General features: G+C 39.2%; 1 protein-coding gene across 3 annotated transcripts in view; it reads left to right on the top strand.

Annotated features, from left to right (window-relative positions):
- Positions 1–4,100: 4,100 nt before the first annotated feature.
- Positions 4,101–21,025, top strand: part of RASAL2 (RAS protein activator like 2) — a 389,073-nt gene continuing 372,148 nt past the window's right edge. The window contains exon 1 of one of the 3 annotated variants that reach the window (XM_082366724.1): positions 4,101–5,968. In XM_082366724.1, the coding sequence (XP_082222850.1) occupies positions 5,767–5,968 (202 nt within the window). In that variant the 5' untranslated portion in view covers positions 4,101–5,766. The remainder of the gene's footprint in view (positions 5,969–21,025) is intronic. The other 2 variants (XM_082366722.1, XM_082366723.1) reach the window with 2 other exon arrangements.

The raw sequence follows: 21,025 nt of genomic DNA, 5'->3' as shown, positions 1-21,025 counted from the left end.
AAGAGCATTTGTGATGATGGAGCCTCTTATGTAAGTGTTTTCTGACAGATGAACAGATGAGAAAATTGGACACGTACCTGGTCCTCAGACTGACAGCCAAGATTGCAAATCCTCATCTCTCCTTTATATTGAAAATGTGTACTTAGAACCCAAAGCTTCTTTCTTTCTTTTGGAAATCTCAGATTATTATCAGCCTTTGTTTTTCAGCCTATGACCAGGGAATTTATTATCTTTTCTCCTCCAGAGTTCCCCAACTTTTAGTTCCCTCTGGTCTGGGTTTTGGGTCAGATTCTTAGAGTTGAATTCCATTGACAATAAATATGTAGATCACCTCTGGGAGCTTGGTGTCAGAAGCTCTAGAGGGAGGAAAAAGGAGGAGAGAGTAGGGCAGGCAGGGAAATGAGACTTTATTGTATTTCACACACAAAGGCCTGTTTGCAAACTACAATGTAAACTAAGACTTTAACAGCAAAGGATTTATCTTCACTTTAAAATCTGGGATTTCACCAGGCAGATAACACTGGTATAAATCCAAGTAGGATTAACTGCTTCCCAGCAATGCAAATTGGTTTAACACTTTTGTTCATTTTATTTTTCTTCAATATTTTTTTTAAGTGATAATAATTTACAAAAACCACGAAATGTTTACTTTTGGCTCCACAACCGTTAGAACAATTCTACCTGACAAAGTGGGGAAACCCCTTAAGGAATCCAGATCCATCAATGAATTAAAAAATTAGGAAACTGGGGTTTTAATCTATGAACTAGTTATGTTACTTTATGTAGGTTGCTTAATAGAATTCTATGCTCCAATTTTTTTCATTGGCTAAATGGTGATTTTAAAAAACACTAGTTCGGCTTATCTCACAGAATTATTGTTCAGGTTGTGAAAGTATTTTCTCTTTAAATTATAAACAGTAGATACATTCCAGACATACTGTTACTTAAGCAACTAGATAACCACTGAAGCCAGTCTGGGGTCAGAATGGGGAGGTGAAGGAAAAACTGGGATTTGGGGAAACTGGATGCAGAAAGTAGGATTACTGGGGATTGGCAGAAGTTTTTTTCTTCAGCTCAACAATGAATGACGCTAATGAGAGAGCAAGCTAGGAAAAAGAAAAAAAAACACTGTGAATGTTTCATACACCACTCCTAATGCTGCTTTGAAATAACTGCTTGGGTAAATAAATTCCATATACAGTGACTAATAAAGAGATGCCCAAATTTGTACATCTGATGCCCATTATTCCCTTGCTCTCTGACTTCTTTCTTCTTTTTTAAAAAAATATTTATTTATTTATTTTTGGCTGTGTTGGGTCTTTGCAGCCGCTTGCTGGATCTTTAGTTGTGGCGCGTGGGCTTCTCTCCAGTTTTGGTGTGCGGGCTTAGTTGCCCACGGCATGTGGAATCTTAGTTCCCCAACCAGGGATCGAATCAGCGTCCCCTGCATTGGAAGATGGATTCTTCAATTTTTTTAAATTTTTGGCTGCATTGTGTCTTCGTTGCTGTGCGCAGGCTTTCTCTAGTTGCGGTGCACGGGCTTCTCATTGAGGTGGCCTCTCGTTGCAGAGCATGGGCTCTAGGCACGTGGGCTTCAGTAGTTGTGAAACGCGGGCTCAGTAGTTGTGGTGCACGGGCTTAGTTGCTCCGCAGCATGTGGGATCTTCCCGGACCAGGGCTCGAACCTGTGTCCCCTGCATTGGCAGGCAGATTCTTTTTTTTTTTTCAGTGCCCATACATGCATTTATTATTATTATTTTTTATATATTTTTAAACATCTTTATTGGAGTATAATTGTTTTACAATGGTGTGTTAGTTTCTGCTTTATAACGAAGTGAATCAATTATACATATACATATGTTCCCATATCTCTTCCCTCTTGTGTCTCCCTCCCTCCCACCCCTCTAGGTGGTCACAAAGCATGGAGCTGATCTCCCTGTGCTATGCAGCTGCTTCCCACTAGTTATCTATTTTACGTTTGGTAGTGTATATATGTCCATGCCACTCTCTCACTTTGTCACAGCTTACCCTTCCCCCTCCCCATATCCTCAAGTCCATTCTCTAGTAGGTCTGTGTCTTTATTCCTGTCTTGTCCCTAGGTTCTTCATGACCTTTTTTTTTTTTTCTTAGATTCCATATATATGTGTTAGCATATGGTATTTGTTTTTCCGACTTACTTCACTCGGTATGACAGACTCTAACTCCATCCACCTCACTACAAATAACTCAATTTTGTTTCTTTTTATGGCTGAGTAATATTCCATTGTATATATGTGCCACATCTTCTTTATCCATTCATCCGATGATGGACACTTAGGTTGCTTCCATGTCCTGGCTGTTGTAAATAGAGCTGCAATGAACATTTTGGTACATGACTCTTTTTGAATGATGGTTTTCTCAGGGTATATGCCCAGTAGTGGGATTGCTGGGTCATATGGTAGTTCTATTTTTAGTTTTTTAAGGAACCTCCATACTGTTCTCCATAGTGGCTGTATCAATTTACATTCTCACCAACAGTGCAAGAGTGTTTCCTTTTCTCCACACCCTCTCCAGCATTTATTGTTTCTAGATTTTTTGATGATGGCCATTCTGACCGGTGTGAGATGATATCTCATTGTAGTTTTGATTTGCATTTCTCTAATGATTAATGATGTTGAGCATTCTTTCATGTGTTTGTTGGCAATCTGTATATCTTCTTTGGAGAAATGTCTATTTAGGTTTTCTGCCCATTTTTTGGATTGGGTTGTTTGTTTTTTTGATATTGAGCTGCATGAGCTCCTTGTAAATTTTGGAGATTAATCCTTTGTCAGTTGCTTCATTTGCAAATATTTTCTCCCATTCTGAGGGTTGTCTTTTGGTCTTGTTTATGGTTTCCTTGGCTGTGCAAAAGCTTTTAAGTTTCATTAGGTCCCATTTGTTTATTTTTGTTTTTATTTTCATTTCTCTAGGAGGTGGGTCAAAAAGGATCTTGCTGTGATTTATGTCATAGAGTGTTCTGCCTATGTTTTCCTCTAAGAGTTTGATACTGTCTGGCCTTACATTTAGGTCTTTAATCCATTTAGAGTTTATTTTTGTGTATGGTGTTAGGGAGTGTTCTAATTTCATACTTTTACATCTACCTGTCCAATTTTCCCAGCACCACTGGCAGGCAGATTCTTTAATTTTTATTTATTTATATTTATTTTTGGCTGTGTTGGGTCTTCGTTTCTGTGCAAGGGCTTTTTCTAGTTGCGGCAAGCGGGGGCCACTCTTCATCGCGGTGCGCGGGCCTCTCACTGTCGTGGCCTCTCTTGTTGCGGAGCACAAGCTCCAGACGCGCAGGCTCAGTAATTGTGGCTCACGGGCCCAGTTGCTCCGCGGCATGTGGGATCTTCCCAGACCAGGGCTCGAACCCGTGTCCCCTGCATTGGCAGGCAGATTCTCAACCGCTGCGCCACCAGGGAAGCCCATGGCAGGCAGATTCTTAACCACTGCACCACCAGGGAAGTCTTGGAAGGTGGATTCTTAACCACGGGACCACCAGGGAAGTCCCTGACTTCTGTTACCATAACTTCACCGGTAATTTAGTGTAAATAAAAATGCTCTAGCTCTATTCAGGGCAGGGCTCTAAATCTCTAGCTTCAACACTTTCTTTTGTCCACACACTGAGGGATACGATGGTTAGACTTGGAAGTCTGACTATGGAGTCAGATAGTAAGAAATCAGGGTTCTAGATACTGGAAATGATCACTTCAATACATCACCAAGCCACATATCAACAAGCTTAATCACAAAAGGTTTTTGAGGGAAAGAAGTTGAAGTAACCAATATCACTGAGGCATTGCAGACCTATCTGTACTGGTGGTTGATTTGCCAGGTAACATGGCTGTTCCTCAGTTTTCTCACCTGTTAAACAGGAGGCAGGATGAGATTCTCTCTAAGGTTACTTCCTGTTGTGAAATACTATTACTCTAAATAACAGTTTAGAGAAAATTACAAAACGCGTCCTCATACCTCTTGATAAGACTGAACAATACAGAAAACAAGATTGTCCCCTTGTAGACCCGTCTCTTTGTGCCAGGTAGGGAGAAACGGGGGACAAACACTAAACAACACCCCCCTCCCCCCAGCAAAGGAGTTAAAAAGAAAAACCGCAATGTATACTTATGGAACCCTTGCTAGGTTTTATGCAGCCATGTTCAAGAAACATTGTTGGAGACCCACTATGTGCAAGACACTGTTTAAGTTGTTACTTTTCAATTTTAAAATCATAATTATTACTTTTCCAGCAACTCAAATCTGAACTGGTGAATATCGCTTTGGGTGGGCATAAAATTAAACCCAAGGTCAAGGGAGACAGTCTACAGATAAACCAAAAATAAAACGCAAGTGACATTAGAGACTTCGGCAAAAAAGCCAACATATTGCACAAAGATCAAAGGCAAAAAAAGAGAAACATGTTTGGTTAATACTGGGCTTTTGAGCATTTCGTGTGCTTGCGAGGCCCGTCCATCCATCCACACCACACTTCTTAACCATGCTATTCTAAACCGATGACAAATCCAGCTTCAGCGCGGACAGGTCGCAGAGCGCGGTCCCCACACAATCCCACAATCCCAGACCCCGCTGCCAACTCTCCTCTCTGGGAAGGAACGAAGCTTTTCCCCTAGGGTGACTGTAAAATAAAGCAGCATCTCCAATCTCTCCGTCCAATGAGAAAGAAATGTTGGTCCAAACAAATAAAGACATAAATGCATACGTACAAGGAAAAGGGTGGGAAGAGGGGAAAGGGAAGCTCTTTTCCTTTCTTTTTAAATTTCCCGCACCCCTTTTCCACCCCGCCTCTCCACGCCGGCTCCACTTCAAGAAGCAGTTGGGGAGACTGGTAGACCGGGAAACGCACTGCAGGGAGGTGGGGGAGAGGGTATTTGGAAAGTAGGCGGGACTGGCTGGATGAATAACTCGGGGTCCGATTTTTCCTGCCTTCGGCGGCAGTTCCTCCTCCGCTTCGTTACTCTACTGCACACGCGGCTTTGCTCTCGGCCCTCGATTACTCCGGCCTATCACCCTGGGATGCCGCCTGCCGCCGCCACAGCCGCGGCTGCCGGGCTTGTGGGATCCGCGGCGGAGTCGGAGCCGGACCCCGAGCAGCGGCGAGAGCCGTGGCCTGAGAGTTACAGGGGCGGGCCGGCTCATTCCTGGGGTGGGTGCTGAGGACTGGCGGGCGAGAACCCGGGGCCACCGCCCCCCCTCCTCCGCCCACCCAGGGGTGAGGGAGTGGACAGTCGGAGCCCCTGAGGCGGCGGCGGCTGCGGCGGCGGCGGGAGCCGGTCAAAGGGGGCGGCCCCTGGCGGCGACGCCCCCAGACCAGCCCTGCCTGGCCCCACTCCATCCCCAGCCCCGGCCCTATCGGCCCGCGGGTGACGCCGGCTGGGGCACAGAAAGGCGGCTCCGAGGGGGCGGGCGGGCAATCCGCCCCTCCCGGGTCCTTCCACGTCCCCTCCCGGGAGGGACCCATACCTGAACCCGGACCCACCCCCACCAGGGGCCACGCTGGATCCGCCTCCCGGGCTGGGTCCCGCCCGCCGGCTGCAGGTGGGCAGCAGCGCCCGAGCCGCGGGCAGTGGGCGGCGGGGAAGGAGGTGAGCCGCGTCCGCGCCGGCTGCCGCTCGAGTCCTTGCCCCCGCTGCTGCGCTCTCCTCCTCCCCTTCCCGCAGGCAGGGCGCGGAGCCGCGCGCCCGCCCCGCCGCCGCCGCCGCCGCCGCCGCCTTGTCCCTCAGGGGCACCATGGAGCTCTCCCTATCGTGCGGAGGAGCCGCGGAGGCGCTCTCCTGGCCGGAGATGTTCCCGGGACTGGAGTCCGACTCGCCGCTCCCCCCGGATGAGCTGGACGCTGTTGTCCCGGTCAGTGGGGCCGTGGCCGGTGGCATGTTGGATCGGATCCTTCTGGAGTCCGTGTGCCAGCAACAGAGCTGGGTCCGGGTGTACGGTAAGGACCAAAGGCCGTCTTAGAGGCTGATGTTTCGTATCTTTGCTCAGGCTGAAATTCATTCCCTGGTCTCAGTCCTGTTCTCAGTCCCCATCCATCCTGGGTCCGTTTCCCACATCCCTTTTGGTTCTGGGGTGCATTTCTGACAAGTTTCTCCAGACTAGTACTTGAGGAGAGAGATGTGACTCAGTATGGTCTTTGGACCTTTTCAGATACCTGCAGTAGATTTAAGGTGGAGTTGGGATATGCAGACTTAATTCTCAGGTGGTGACTTCAAGAGAAGTGTCAGCTGATCTTCAAGAAGAACAAACCGTGAAATCAAATGAATGGCGTTTCATTGCTTTCTCTGGAGTGAGGCAAGGCTGCAAACTAAGATATTATGAAAAAGCTTATCAGAGGTTAAGATAATAAAGTAAAAATCAGAAGCATTTATTTGGTGGGAACAGTCTAATTCTATAACCTCTTTCTGAACCTCACTCTCCAAAGGCAAGCACTTAGTCCAAGGGGTGTGGATTGTTTCAGATTGCACCATTGTTTCTGGTGCTCTTTGTAAAGTGACTGGGTTGCTACTCAGCAAGTTAAAAAGTGATGAACACACTAAAACTTTCCCTTTCTGCATTCCTAGTAACCACCTCTTTAATTAAAACTGAATGATGAGATTCTATTAGGGCGAGCCTTGTGGCAGCATTAAAACCATGCTGGTTTTGAAAACCCATAGCCCAAGGATTTATAGCCTGGCATTCAGGACTGAGCTGTGGCTTTCCAAAATATTGCAACGTCAAGGTGTTTATCACTTATCTCACAGGACTATAAAAGACATTAGTAATGTGGCTGAGTATAAGATGGCAAATTTGAAGCACCTGAGATCAACACAATGTTAAGATGTTATCCTGCAGTCATGTGCATCTAAGCCTGTTAGTGATCAAGTACGTTACGTTTTTTGTTTTTTGTTTTTTCATCCTGAACAGGGTATGTGTTTAGTATTCAAGAGTGACTGTGACTTTGAAGTTGTCTTCCTGGATAGTTCAGTTGATTTCAAGACTTTAAGTCTTATCACCATCAGAAAGATCATAGAACTGGGAGTCCAGAGATCTGAATTTTTGTCTCAGTTCTGCCACTAAATGGCTATGTGATTTGGAGCAGAGCAGGTCACTTTTTTGACATCTCATTCCTCTTCTGTAAAATGAGTGAATTGGATTAAATAATCTCTTAATGGTCCTTCTAGTTCTAAAAATCCATCAATTTTTATAACCAATTCTTAAGAATTTATGTATGTAGCACTTTGTATTTTGCTGGATGTTTATAAATGTTTCTTGATGTTGTTTTAATTAACTGAAAGAATTAAAGCAAAGAAGTGGGAGATGATGCAAGGTCACCCTGTTCATTCTCAGCAGATTAAAAACTTTAGTCCCTGATTTTTCCACCCACCTGCTGTTCCTACTTAGCCGATGGTTTATAACAAAGGTTGGTGAGAATCTGAAATTGAGCTTGAATTAGAGTATATTGTGGTTACAACTTTTTCCTATTCTATCCTTCCTGTCCTTATACACTTCTTTTGCATATTGTTTTTTATATGAAGTTAGAGATAGGGCCTTGTTACTGCAAGAATATGTATATATGACAATTCAGTATTTCAGTGTCAAACTATTCTGTCTGGATTTTCTAGACCTAGTGTTAACTACCTTCTTTGCATATAACCCATAAAACTATGTGCTTGTTTTTGTAGTCCATTCCTAGGGCTAGATTTGTGTGTATATTCTTAAATATATATGTATATTCTCTCTCACACACACATATATAGTGTGCATTTCAAAGCCAATTTGCAGACTTTCTACTGCATTGTAACTTTTTTGTCTTCCCTATCAATTAACCAGAAGTTTTTATTTACTGTTCAGTACTGCTACTTTCCTTCCTCTAAGGCAGCTCATCTTGGGTACTACTTTATTGTCTTTAGTTTGATGTAAATATTCCAAAACTATCTGAATGACTTGGCTTTTCTATGTCCTTAGCTAGTTTTTAAGTTGCCTGTTGTATAGCTCTTTGAAAAGCTTTGAAGTAAAAAAAATAGAATGTAGAAAATCAATTTGGAAGAGAGTTCGTCTTGGTTTTCTTGTTTATTTGTTTTGTGTGTTCAAAATCCTGATTGTTTTGGAACATCAAGGTTCTTTTACACAATTGAAAGAGACTTTGATGAGTGTACTCCAATGTTTTTTAAAGAAATCCAGAAACTAGTCTAGAGCATGCAACTGGGGGTTGAGAACCTGGGTTTTCATTCTGGCCTTGCCACAAATTGTTGTTTAACTTTGGGCAAGTAATTTTAAGTCCGTGGGTCTAGGTTTCTACATAAAATGTGGAATCTGGAGTAATTGTATCTATGGTACATTTTAGTTTTAGAGTTTTCTGATTCTATGGCCTACCCTATTATTTAACCTACAACTTTGCCTCCCAATTCCACCCTGACTCTTGGGGCCAGGCATCAAGCAAGCCTTTAATACATTTAAATCATGACTATCAGGATTCTGGGGAGCACTTTTATCAAAAGGTCAGTGAACTGAGTTTTGAAAGAAGGAATGTTGAGGGCAGATGTATATTTGTTTGGAATGTTTTCACAAGATAGGAAGGTGGGGATGGGGATCTCAGATCTAGCTCATTCAGTTTTGAGACCTAACCTAGAATAGACCTGTGGGTTTTAAAGATAGGATGCAAAGTAAGGAGCTGTATTAAGTGCTTCTGGCTTCTGGCTATGGTTTATATCCTCTTCAATATACTTAACGTTTGAAATCAGTATGCATACAAACAACAACAAGAACAGAAGTAACCCCTCTCCCCAAATATCTTAACAGAAACTTTTATTTTATTTATTTACTTACAGAAACTTTTGGAAACAATATTTTATTAGTTTGCCTCACAAAATTTGAAGACTGGGCACTGTTTTGAGTTTGCTACTGATAGGTCTGGCTCTTTGGTGGATTATACCTATATTCAGAGTTTTTTGTATCGTCATGATTGCAAACTTTTTGGAATATGTCCAGAGCTTTATAATATGTAGACCTATATTTAGAACACAAACAAATGCACATTTTTGAGACACAGCCAAGAGAAAATAGTTATGCTGTGCTATTCTTCATTTTCTTTTAGTTGTAAAATGTTTCATTTGTTTTATTCCAATATTATTATAAGTTGTGCCCATGCCCGTCAAGACTATAATATTTTTGACACCAGGGAATCTGTCTGTCTTGTTTATCTCTGTATTCCTATCTTGCCACTCCCTTCATTGTCACAGTGTCTAGCAGATTGATGCCTCCCCCATGGTAAGTCAGTGTGTGCTGAATGTTGATCCATCTGTCCTTTGACCATCTAGATCTCAACCTGACTGACTGTATGGGTGGTAGAGTAGCTTAAACAAAGGCATGCCACAAACAGCTAAATATGGATGCAGAATCCAAGAGCATCAAATGCAGAACATTTTTCAGATATTTATAGCCTCAAAGTGAAGTCAATTGGCTGAAAAAGCTCAGCAGCCCAGCAAAAGGAAACGGGAGCGGCAAAGCCAGCCTCACTGTCTCTGCTTTCTGGTAAACAATGAGGACGTTAAAATTAACTACTTTACCATGAATGGATGGTGAGTGAAGGGCACTATTTGGGGGAAATTAAAGATACCAATCTCCAGCAGTGCCCGCATTGGAGCTCTGCACCCATCAGTACAACAGATCTGCAAGTGTATGCACAGATGTGCGTTTAAATAGCTAGAGGGGAAATATAGTTCTCATGATGAAGTGATCACCAAGAAACCATATTGTTTTTAATTTTAATAGTATGGGCAGGACTTATCTAAAATATTCAGTTAATAAAATAACATCAACATTATTGCCTACCATTAAGCTAATATATAGCTAATTGTTTATTAGTGATTGATAGGGATCTCCTGGAAAATTTCTAAAGGCTGGTACTATTTCAGCAAGCAGAAGAAAAAGGGAATTAATCATTCTGCATCAAATATAATATAATTCTAGAAATATGGCAATGGGAATTTGGTAAGAATTTCTCATGAACTGGATATGAGTTGATGGGGGCAGAAGTCTTACCTGCTTGTAGTAAGTAATATTGCTTATACTTCATAAATTAAAACAAAGGATGATTTAATTAAAAAAAGTATATTTTATTGCATTTTTAGAGAACATGTTTCTATGTTTACTTAAAATGTTGCAACCAGTAACAAGTCCAGGAAGTTATTTTATTTTGGTCCAGTATGAATTAGTTATGACTAACTCGCTGGGCTTATACAGAATGTTCTTAGCATAATTCATCTTGAATATTCTCAGCAGCTCACTCATTCTTTTTTTAAAAAAATACTTATTATTATTTTTTAAATTAATTAATTTTATTTTTGGCTGCATTGGGTCTTTGTTACTGCACACGGGCTTTCTCTAGTTGCGGCGAATGGGGGCTACTCTTCGTTGTGGTGTGCGGGCTTCTCATTGCGGTGGCTTTTCCTGTTGCGGAGCACGGGCTCTAGGCGTGCGGGCTTCAGTAGTTGTAGCACGCGGTCTTCAGTAGTTGTGGCTCGGAGGCTCTAGAGTGCAGGCTCAGTAGTTGTGGCACACGGGCTTAGATGCTCCGCGGCATGTGGGATCTTCCCAGACCAGGGCTTGAACCCATGTCCCCTGCATTGGCGGGCAGATTCTTAACCACTGTGTCACCAGGGAAGTCCCGCAGATCACTCATTCTTACATGCCTTACATATGCACCCCATGACTCCTGTTTTGTGGTAACATGTAGATAAATGAAATTGCTCAACCAAGACTAAAAGTTTTATGTGCTCTAGCTAATTGATTGCCAGAAGAAAATCAGTGACTATGTATTGAGTATATCCCAAAACATGTTCATGTTACTTAAGTGTTTTAATTTCCTCAAATACTATTAATTGAACTTTTACAAATGAGTATTAATGTTTTAGGAATCCTTGGGATCTTAAGCTTGAGTTCAGTACTCAAGGGTGGGGACTTCCCTGGTGGTCCAGTGGCTAAGGTTTCAGGCTCTCAATGCAGGGGGCCCAGGTTCAATCCCTGGTCAGGGAACTAGACCCTGCACTCCGCAGCTAAAGATCCCGCATGCAGCAACTAAGACCCAGCACAGCCAGATAAATAAATAAATATTTTAAAAAATATATAAAAAAAATATTTAAGGCCATTTGTTTAAAAAAAAATATTCAAGGATGGGGCATTGACTTTGAGTGTTGACACATCATTTTCCCATAATCTCCAATACATTTTATACACAGTAGGAGTAGACAGTTCTCCACTGAAATTAAAGAGAACTTCCAAGAAGGCCTAGGTATATACTGTTTATTTTAAATTATATTGATTTCAAGTAGCCCTCCTTTTTTTCCTTCAGGAGAAAATTTATGTATCTCATTTAAATTGTGTATTCTACTAATGTCACAGATGGTGGACAATTTCCTTTACAACATCTTAGTATTTTTCTACCCTCTATCATGTTGGTTTATTGCTATTTCATTTTCAAAGAACGAAAATATTTTTGCAGAATAGAAACTATACATCCACAATCCCTTGTCCAAAACCGTTTGGACTGGAGTGTTTCAAAATTCAAAACTTTTGATTTTAGAAAATATGGTATATATAGTGATATAAACCCCCTAGTGGTGTGTGGAGCAACATCAGTCATGTTAATATTTCTGCAATTAAACAAATGGACATTCATGCTAAGTACGGTATAACACTATACACAGTATGATGTCAGTGCAGGTCAGATTTTACTGCTAGAGAAGTTATGGAAAAAGAGTGTTCAGAGCTTTTTGGGTTTGAGAATTGCCGATATGGAATTGAGGATCTGTACAAATTCTCTGATGTAAATAATATGAAGTTCTAGAATGCCCCTGTTTATCTGAGAATAGTTTGTTTATAAGGATTGCCTTTATCTTCTTCAGATAATAAGATTCAGTGTATGCACTTTAAAAAATGATGTACAGTTGTGTCCTATTATGGTGAATGAGATAAATTTTTCTGATTTGCTAAGGAAAAGAAAAGGGATTCATATGACAAAGTAGGCTTTACTGAGATTACTGAGGAAATGGTAGCAAGGCAGTGGTTTCTTACACTTTGTTTTATTAGAAAGAAGGATAAGGTAAATTGAAGTGGAGGGTTTATGTAATTGTTTTTAGCAGTTGCTCTCTTGAGTAGCACAAAGTGATTTGATCACCTTTTAAGTAGGTGAAGCACAAAAAAGCATTGAACTAATGACTGAGTTAATCCAGAAAAAATTCATCTGTCTGCTCCCTTGTCCCACCCTATTGGAATAATTTTTAAGTAACTAGAGAGGTGTTCGGTCTTGTTAACCAGGAGGAGGAGTTTGAAGTGTGCTGAGGGCACTCCGCCCTTGGCAGAGGGATAATTGCTCTCTGATGTTTGTTTCTTCCCAAAGGCTATCAAGTGCTTCTCAAGACCTGTTGGTAGAGAACCTTTTACAAGTTTAATGTAGCTGGTTTTCTTGTGGAAGGCAGCCATCAAGAAGTACATGATATGTAAATAGTAGGGGAAAAAAGATGTCCTGAGGCCCAGCTCAATGGGGTTAGAGGGAACACGGTAAACAAAAGAAATAAAAATTGAGCCCTTGAAAGCATGACAAAACTTCATTTCTGCCCTGTGACATAGACGTTATCATCTTCCTATCTCTATCAGCAGGGTTCAGGTGTTAGGAGTCTTGAGTTTTACCCTCCCTTACTCAGTGTAGTTACATTAATTAGTTGTCTGTGGCCACTTTGCTCATAAGGGTCCAGTTTAGATCCTGATTGCATTCTTATTCCCCCATAAATTGTCTTCAACTTGGCTCAAGTTCTGTTCATGTTGTGTCATTTACAGTAGGCTTTCTAAAAGTATCCCCTCCCTGCTCCTAAGTCTAAGACATTGGTAATACTTGCAGATACTGTTTGGGAGAGTGAAAATTTAGAGAGGAAAAATTTAACGTAAGGCAAGAAAACAAAGTTCAGAAGAATAGTGTGAAGAGTTAAAAAGTGTAAAAAGTTGATAGTCCTAAATATTTTTCAAAATAATCCTTTAAGTTTCCTCATTAAGTAAACTGACTCAGGAAATTTAGCTTATTCCCAAAATAGGAGACAAATTCCACAGTTTGTCAGGATTAGAACTCTTAACCTCAGATTCCTCAGCCTCCTGTTATAGCTTCTAGATCTTACTGCTTTCCCTTAGGGAGATGGCCTTTCAAAGCTGAAGGTCAGTGAGAAATACCAGATTGTTAGTTTCACAGTCTTTAAGGGAAATGCTGGAAGTACCATTACCTAGGTAACAGAAAACAAAAATGGTCAAAACATCCAGAAAGTAGGAGGAGGAGAATAATCTCATAGTGATCCTTAAGAGGCAGATTAGAGGACAGATTAGATCTTTTCCTAAATTCTTTATTCTGCCATTGGAGTGATGTTTTGAGGAAATTTGAATGTTTCATTTATGATCCTTAGAATCCTGGATAATCCTTAGTAACTTTATACCTCCCTTTTAATTTCTAACCTCTCTGATTCATATTATTAAAAATTTAATACTATTTTCCTAATTATGAATGTAATCCATGCTTAATGTAAAGAATTTGAATTATAGGAAAAGCCAAAGAAAATTAAAATCAGCTATAATTCCACCTCTTAGAGATAATTCTTCCTTTAATATTTGATTATATTTTACCAGTTTTTTCTGTGTACAGATATACTTGTTTGTACATATTTGGTATCATACTGCATCTATTTTATATCCTGCCTTTTTCTAATAGCATATTTTCTTATGGCTTTGAAAATGTTTAAAATTTTTTCAAATATATTTTTATTTTTAAATGTAATTTTAAAAATAGGAAATACATTTCCTTCTTTCAGAATTCAAAAGGTATAAAAGGATATGCCATGAGGTCTCTCTCACCCCTCCTCCCCACCCCTCACTTGCCATCTGACAGGCAATCATTTCCCTCCCACACAATGAATAAATGTTGGAAATTTTTGTGTATCCTTCCATACCTATTCCAGGCATATAGAAATAGATAGATAGATAGGTAAAAACTGCCAAGAGTGGAATCCAAGAAATTTAGTTTAAAAAAATTCAGGGTTTGGGAATTCCCTGGTGGTCCAGTGGTTAGGACTCCGCACTTTCATTGCCGAGGTCACAGGTTCAATCCCTGGTCAGGGAACTAAGATCCCGCATGGCCAAAAAAAAAAAAAAAAAGGCTGGGTCATTTTTTGGTGAGATTAATGAAATGACTGGAACAAACCCCCAAAGGAAGTTGGTTGGGTGTTCTGGGGGTCTGGAGCCAGTTGTTGTTAATTGCTTAGTATCTGAATTGATAGTATCATAGTTTTTACTGTGTATATGCTTTTTTCTCCTTTTTTACAGAATTGTTTTTCTCCTTTTTTACAGAATCGTTAACCCATTATAGGAATTGATCTGCAGCTTGTGTTATTCCTCCCTCACATCTCCCCTCCACACACTTATTAATATATCTTGGATATATTTTCCTGTCCATTTGTAAAGTGGTTCCTCATTCTTTTTATGGCTGCATGATGCTTGGATGAATCATAATTTATTAAACCAATCCCCACATTTTGTTGGTGCAAGTGATAGTGCATGAATAATCTTGGATATAAGCCATTTTGCTTGTGTATATCTATAACAAAAATTCATGGAATTGCTAGGTCAAAGATAGGTGTATTTGTAATTTTGAAAGCTATTCCCAAATTGCTCTTCTTAGGGGTTGTACCTATTTATATTTCTCCAGGTATGAGAGTGCCCATCTCCCCGTACATAGGGAATTATCAAGGATTTTTAATGTGACAATCTAAAAGGTAAAAATTAGTCTTAGCTTAATTTTAATTTTTCAAATCTTACATTAAGTGTGATTGAATATCTTACAGAGCCATTTAAATATACCCTTTTTTGTGACTGTACATATCTTTTGCCCATTTTTATTGGGTTGTTGGATCTTTTTCTTAGTGATTTGCAGGAACTCTTAGTATATTAAGAGCCCCTTGTCTGCCATGAGTTGCCAGTATTTTCATTTATCTTTTTTTTTTCTTTTCCTCTATGAGGAAATTATTTTTATGCAGTTGAATGTATCAATCTTCTTCTTCTTCTTTTTTTTTTTTTTTTTTGCCACACTGTGTGGCATGCAGGATCTTAGTTCCCTGACCAGGGATTGAACCCGTGTCCCTGCAGTGGAAGCGCAGATTCTTAACCACTGGACTGCCAAGGAAATCCCGAATGTATCAATCTTATGGCTTTTTGGTTTTATGTCCTAGTTAGGATGGCCTTTCCTATTCTGAGGTTATAAAATAATAATGGTTTGTCTAGTACTTTCTTGTTTTTATTTTTACATTTACATCTTTGATCCATTTAGAATTCATCCTGGTATAAGGTATGAGTATTGATACAATTTCACTTTTAGAAAGATGGCTTTCCAGTTATCCTAGCACCATTTATTGAATAATTAATTTTTTCCCCACTGATTTAAGATGACTCCTTTATCCTTCACTAGATTGCCATATACAATTTGGTTTATTTCAAGATTTTCTATTATGTTCTGTTGGTCTGTTCATGTGCCAGTATCACACAGCTTTATTACTGAGGCTTATATGAAAATATAATTTGTTAATGACTAATTGAACATAACTCATTTAACCATTATCCTATTTTAAACATTAATATTTTTCAAAAATTTTATATTAGCAGTCTATTGATTCTCTTTGTGCATAAGTCTTTGAACTTCTGACTGTTTCCTTAGGCTGAATTCCTAGAAGAGTATGTTTTTAAAGGCCTGAGACTTAGTGCCAAATTTGTGTGACCTTCCTGGAAAGCAGTTCTTGCCACGAGTGTATGAAAGTACAGCTCATAATTTTAAGTCCTACTTCTGTATTGCGACTTTCAACATATTGAAGTATATTTGCATAGATTTCATGTAGTGCCTTAAACGTTATTTAGCACATGTTAAATGTGCTCAGAGTTCTAATGTTTATAATGTTTATAAGACTGAGTTTATAAAACTGAGAGTTTTCCTCAATGGTACTCCTTTTGATTAATGGCATATTTCCAGGTGAATGAGGGGAGCATGAGTATAGAGTCAAAGCAGTTGGTCTGCTAAAGGTCAAATCCATGACCATGGCCTTATTTATACGTCAGACTCTCCAACTGAAATGACCTGACACAGATACATAATGTTCTAGATACTCTAAGAAGAACATAGTTGGTGGCTTTCATCTCAGCTGATCGTGTCTTCCTTCTACTCTTTGTTTCTCAGAGTATCAGAAGGAATTGACATCAGTGATTTGAATATAGGTTCATTTAGTTTTAGCAGGATGAATGACTGAGGTGTATACCTTATATTAACACTGTGTTAGTGCTGAGTTTTTAGCATGGGATTCATTTAGGTATGTTCTAGGGAAGTTTATAATGTCAAAGCCAAATTTGAGGAATGGCAACAAGAACTAACATTAATGACAAAAGTAATTTAAAATATTTTCTTCAAAAAAAAGGGCAGGAATAGGAATTGTTTTGAAAAAGCATAGTTTGTATAGACCATTAACCAGTTAACCAAATTTTCTTTTTTTTTTTTTTAAGGACTTAATTTTTTTTAGAGCAGATGTAGTTTCACAGCAAAATGAGAGGAAGATAACAGATTTCCCATATATCCCCAGTTCCCACACATACATAGCCTCCCCCATTATCAACATCCCCAATCAGGCTGGCACATTTATTACAGTTGATGAACCTACATTAACACATCATTTTTACCCAAAGTCTACATTAGGGTTTACTCTTGGTGTTGTACATTCTGTGGGTTTGGACAAATGTAAAATGACATGTATCCACCATTATGGATCATACAGAGTATTTTCACTGCTTTAAAAACCCTCTGTGCTCTGTCTGTTCATCTCTTCTTACCCACTACCCCGCTAACCCCTGGAAACCACTGATATTTTTACTGCCTCTGTAGTTTTGCCTTTTCCAAAATGCTGTATAGTTGAAATTATACCCAAATTTTCTTTTATCCATTAGTCATTTGTTTAGCATGTAATAGGAGCACACTTAGAAAGGAACAAAGTAGTTTAACTTTTAATAGTGACATAGAGCAGTTTGAGTGAAATGAAGAATCCTGTATCCAGTTAATATTGTGGAAGTTTGTAGGAGATTTTGTTTGATTTAAATTTGGGCAGGATATACTATATAAGTATCTTGTTCCCATGATTTCCTTAGGCTTGACTCTGTACAATTTTCTGTGTATTTGTAGATTTCAAGAATACCCCAGAGTGAGGAAACCCAAGGTCTTTCTAGTGCACGATCCTATTTTGAAATGGGCCAGTTTTGCCCAGTGGTTGGTGATTAGCCTGTATCAATGTACCTGAAAAAGATGCCCAGCATAGTAGCTACCAACTAAGAAAAGACGTGGTTCAAATCTAAAAAATGACTCTACTTTTAGTATATTCTGGCTTCATAAAGACTTTATAGTAGTTTTCATTTTTAGAGAAATGAAGATTTATTTTTGAATCTTGTTTGATAACATGGTTAAGAAAGAACAGTATCGTATGTGGTGATTCCTATTGAAATAGAAAGATTCTCTAGAGGATTTAATATGGCCATATTTCTTGTTGTTTTATTCAGGTCAGAAAGTCCTAAGTCATCTTTTTCAAGCACCCCCTAAATCAGTTTGAGGAAATTTTTAGTTACTTGCACTTTAGGTTATGTTTTTGGTGTACATCTTGATTGTCATACCTTGAGAAGTAGTCATATTACCTTGTGAAGCCGGTAATCTTTCTTTGCCTGTAGCTTAACTGGCAATGATAATGTTTCGCTTATATAACCAGTAATGTTATTCCATTTACCTGTGAGCATATTCTATAAAATGATACCTTTTTACAAAGTTGCTTTTTTTCCTACAGTCTGAAAATACCCTGTATTTTTTTCAATAAATTTATGAAAAATGATAAGTCTTTTCTCCATTTTATTGGGAAGTAATCATGTAAAGTTAGTGATTTAAAGATTCTTGGTGAAGTTATATTGGAATCTGAGTAAGATTGGAATTGAGTTACAATCCAGTACTTTTTTGGGAAAAATTACCCTATCTCTATTATCCAAGTTCATAGTTACTGTTTCCAGTTTAATATAGTTGTGTTAAAATATATCACGAGCTATTTTTTATAAATTAAAAAAATATATTTATTTATTTGATTGTGCTGGGTCTTAGTTGCAGCAGGCGGGCTCCTTAGTTGCGGCTTGAGGGCTTCTTAGTTGTGTCATGTGAACTCTTAGTTGCAGCATGCATGTGGGATCTAGTTCCCTGACCAGGGATTGAACCTGGGCCCACTGCATTGGGAGCATGGAGTCTTAACCACTGCGCCACCAGGAAAGTCCCTATCATGAGTTATCAAAGTAGCATTTTTATGCTTTTCTAAGTTCTCTTAGAATTTAGCAGTATGTCTTATCCTAGCTTCTCTGCCTTTTTTAGAGCCATGTAGGTAAGAATGGGTATTGAGTTCTTCATTGGTGAACTGAAGGAATAAAAGTGAGGATACTAGAGAGAGTAACCAATTCACTGTACAATTCAGTGACATTAAATATATTCACAAAGTTGTGTAACCCTCACCACTACCTATACCCACTTTTGAGAAACTGCCACTTTTCCACAACATCTGCACCTTTTTACATTCCTACCAGCAATGCACAGGGTTACAATTTCTCCACATCCTTGCCTACACTTGTTATTTTCCTTTCTTTTTTATTAAAGCCATCCTAGTCAGTGTGGAGTAATATCTCACTGTGTTTTTTTTTTTTTAATTAATTATTTTATTTATTTGGCTGCGTCGGGTCTTAGTTGCAGCACGTGGGATCTTCGTTGCAGCACGTGGGATCTTCGTTGCGGTGCTCAGACTTCTCTCTAGTTGTGGTGTTTGGGCTCCAGAGCACTCTGGCTCCGTAGTTGTGGCACGTGGGCTCTCCAGTTGTGGTGTGCAGGCTCCAGAGCACAAGGGCTCAGTAGTTGTGCCATGTAGGCTCTCTAGTTGTGGCACGTGGGCTCAGTAGTTGTGGCGTGCGGGCTTAGTTGCCCCGCGGCATGTGGGATCTCAGTTCCCTGACCAGGGATGGAACCTGCATCCCCTGCATTCCCACCAGGGAAGTACCCTTATTGTGGTTTTGATTTTCATTTTCCTCCTGATGAATGGTGCTGTGCATCTTTTGATGGGCTTATTGGCCATTGGTATATTTTTTTTGAGAAATGTCTATTCAAATCCTTCTTTTATATTAATTCTTAGTAGATATATTTGTATTTTTCAAATTATCAGTGATAAGTGTTAATTATCCTATATAGTAATCTTAACTCTAATAACAGTGACAATCATAAGCATGACTATAACAACAACAATAATGTAAAACTTCTTGGGTGCTTACCATGAGGCAGGCACAGTTCGTGGTTCTTTAGGCCTATTAATTTATTTAATCTTCATAACTACCCTATGAGGTAAATGCTATTATTATCCTCATTTTATAGATGAGGGATCAGAGGCGTAGAGATATAAAGGAGCTTGGCCAAGGTTATGGAGCAAGTAAGTGGCTAGTGTGAGATTTGAACTCAGGCAGTTCAGTCTTGAGTCTGTGTTCTTAACTACTGTATAATTTCGTTTCTCATAGATAAGAACCTTAAACTGTTATTATAAAAAGCATTCACTGTGATATTTGTTAATTTGAACCTTGAAGTTTACCTATGTGTTTTATACAGCACCATAACTATAAAATAATGACATTTGATGTGCTGGATATGCTTTGGATGTCATGATGTTATTGAACATCTTCGTAGAGTTGTCCAAGTTTTATTAACTGTAGACAACATGAGGAAGCTGTATGTGGGTGAGTGGTGTGAATAGTTCTATATTTAAAAAAGGTTACACAAAGTCTATTAGTGATCTAAAATTTATGTATTTTTAGCAGTAATACAAAATATAAAAATAGTTTTTTTTCCCCAATAATGCCTTTGTCGGCCTATTATTGATGTTTGACCAAGCCAGTGAGAATACTGAAATTTAAGAGACCACACAATCATAAGAACCATGAATCATTTTCATCTGGGGCATAGCTTTATTCTAAGATTTACAGTTCAAGTGCCTCTCCCCTTTGATATCAGAAATTCTGAAAAGAGAATCCACTTTCATAGAGCCAGGTAAACCCAAGCATTGGTCAGAACTTGGCCATATAAGAGACATTTTAGGATATTTTTAGAATTCACATGTTCTTTTCCAAAAGCCCAGGAACACTGGCCTCTCATCGCTCCTGATTTGTTTTCATCTTAGTTCCTCTTGAACCTGGTTATCTTTATGGGGCATATGCTTTGTAGTTTAAAAATATCCTAAGGTTTGTATTTCAAGGACTCAGAAACTTAAAGCATGATTTAAACACAGCAAACTGTGAATCAGTTCTGAAATTTAACTTTCCTACTAATGAATTGCAGTTCTTCAAAATCTGTGATTCTTTGAGTTATGGGCAGTATAGCAATGGGAAGTGAGTTATAGTGTTACATTCTGATCTAATTCATACGTCTTAAAAAAACCAATTTGATATAATATATTTGACACACAACAAACTACACATATTTAAAGTGTAATTTGATATGTTTTGAAATATATAAATAACTATGAAACCATCACCACAATCAAGAAAATGAACATCTATTTCCTCTAAAAAGTTTCCTTGCATCCCTTTGTAATCTTCCTGCCCGATCCCCGCCACCGCATCACCAGACAACCACTAAACTGCTTTTTGTCTTTATGGGTTAGTTTGGATTTTCAAGAATTTTATATAAATGAAGTCATATAACATACACTTATTTCTAGTCTGTCTTCTTTCATTCAGCACATTTTGGGATTCATCCATGTTGTGGCATGTATCAACAGTTAATTCATTTGTATTACCTAATAGTATGCCACTGAGTAGATATTCCATAATTATTTATCAGTTCACCTTTTGTTGAACATTTGGGTTGTTTCCAGTTTTTTGGCTATGACAAATA

Source organism: Balaenoptera borealis, assembly GCF_965194805.1.
Source record: "Balaenoptera borealis genome assembly, chromosome: 1".
Lineage (NCBI taxonomy): Eukaryota > Metazoa > Chordata > Mammalia > Artiodactyla > Balaenopteridae > Balaenoptera > Balaenoptera borealis.
The sequence above is the reverse complement of the archived record's forward strand: the minus strand, read 5'-3'. Positions and strand labels throughout refer to the sequence as shown.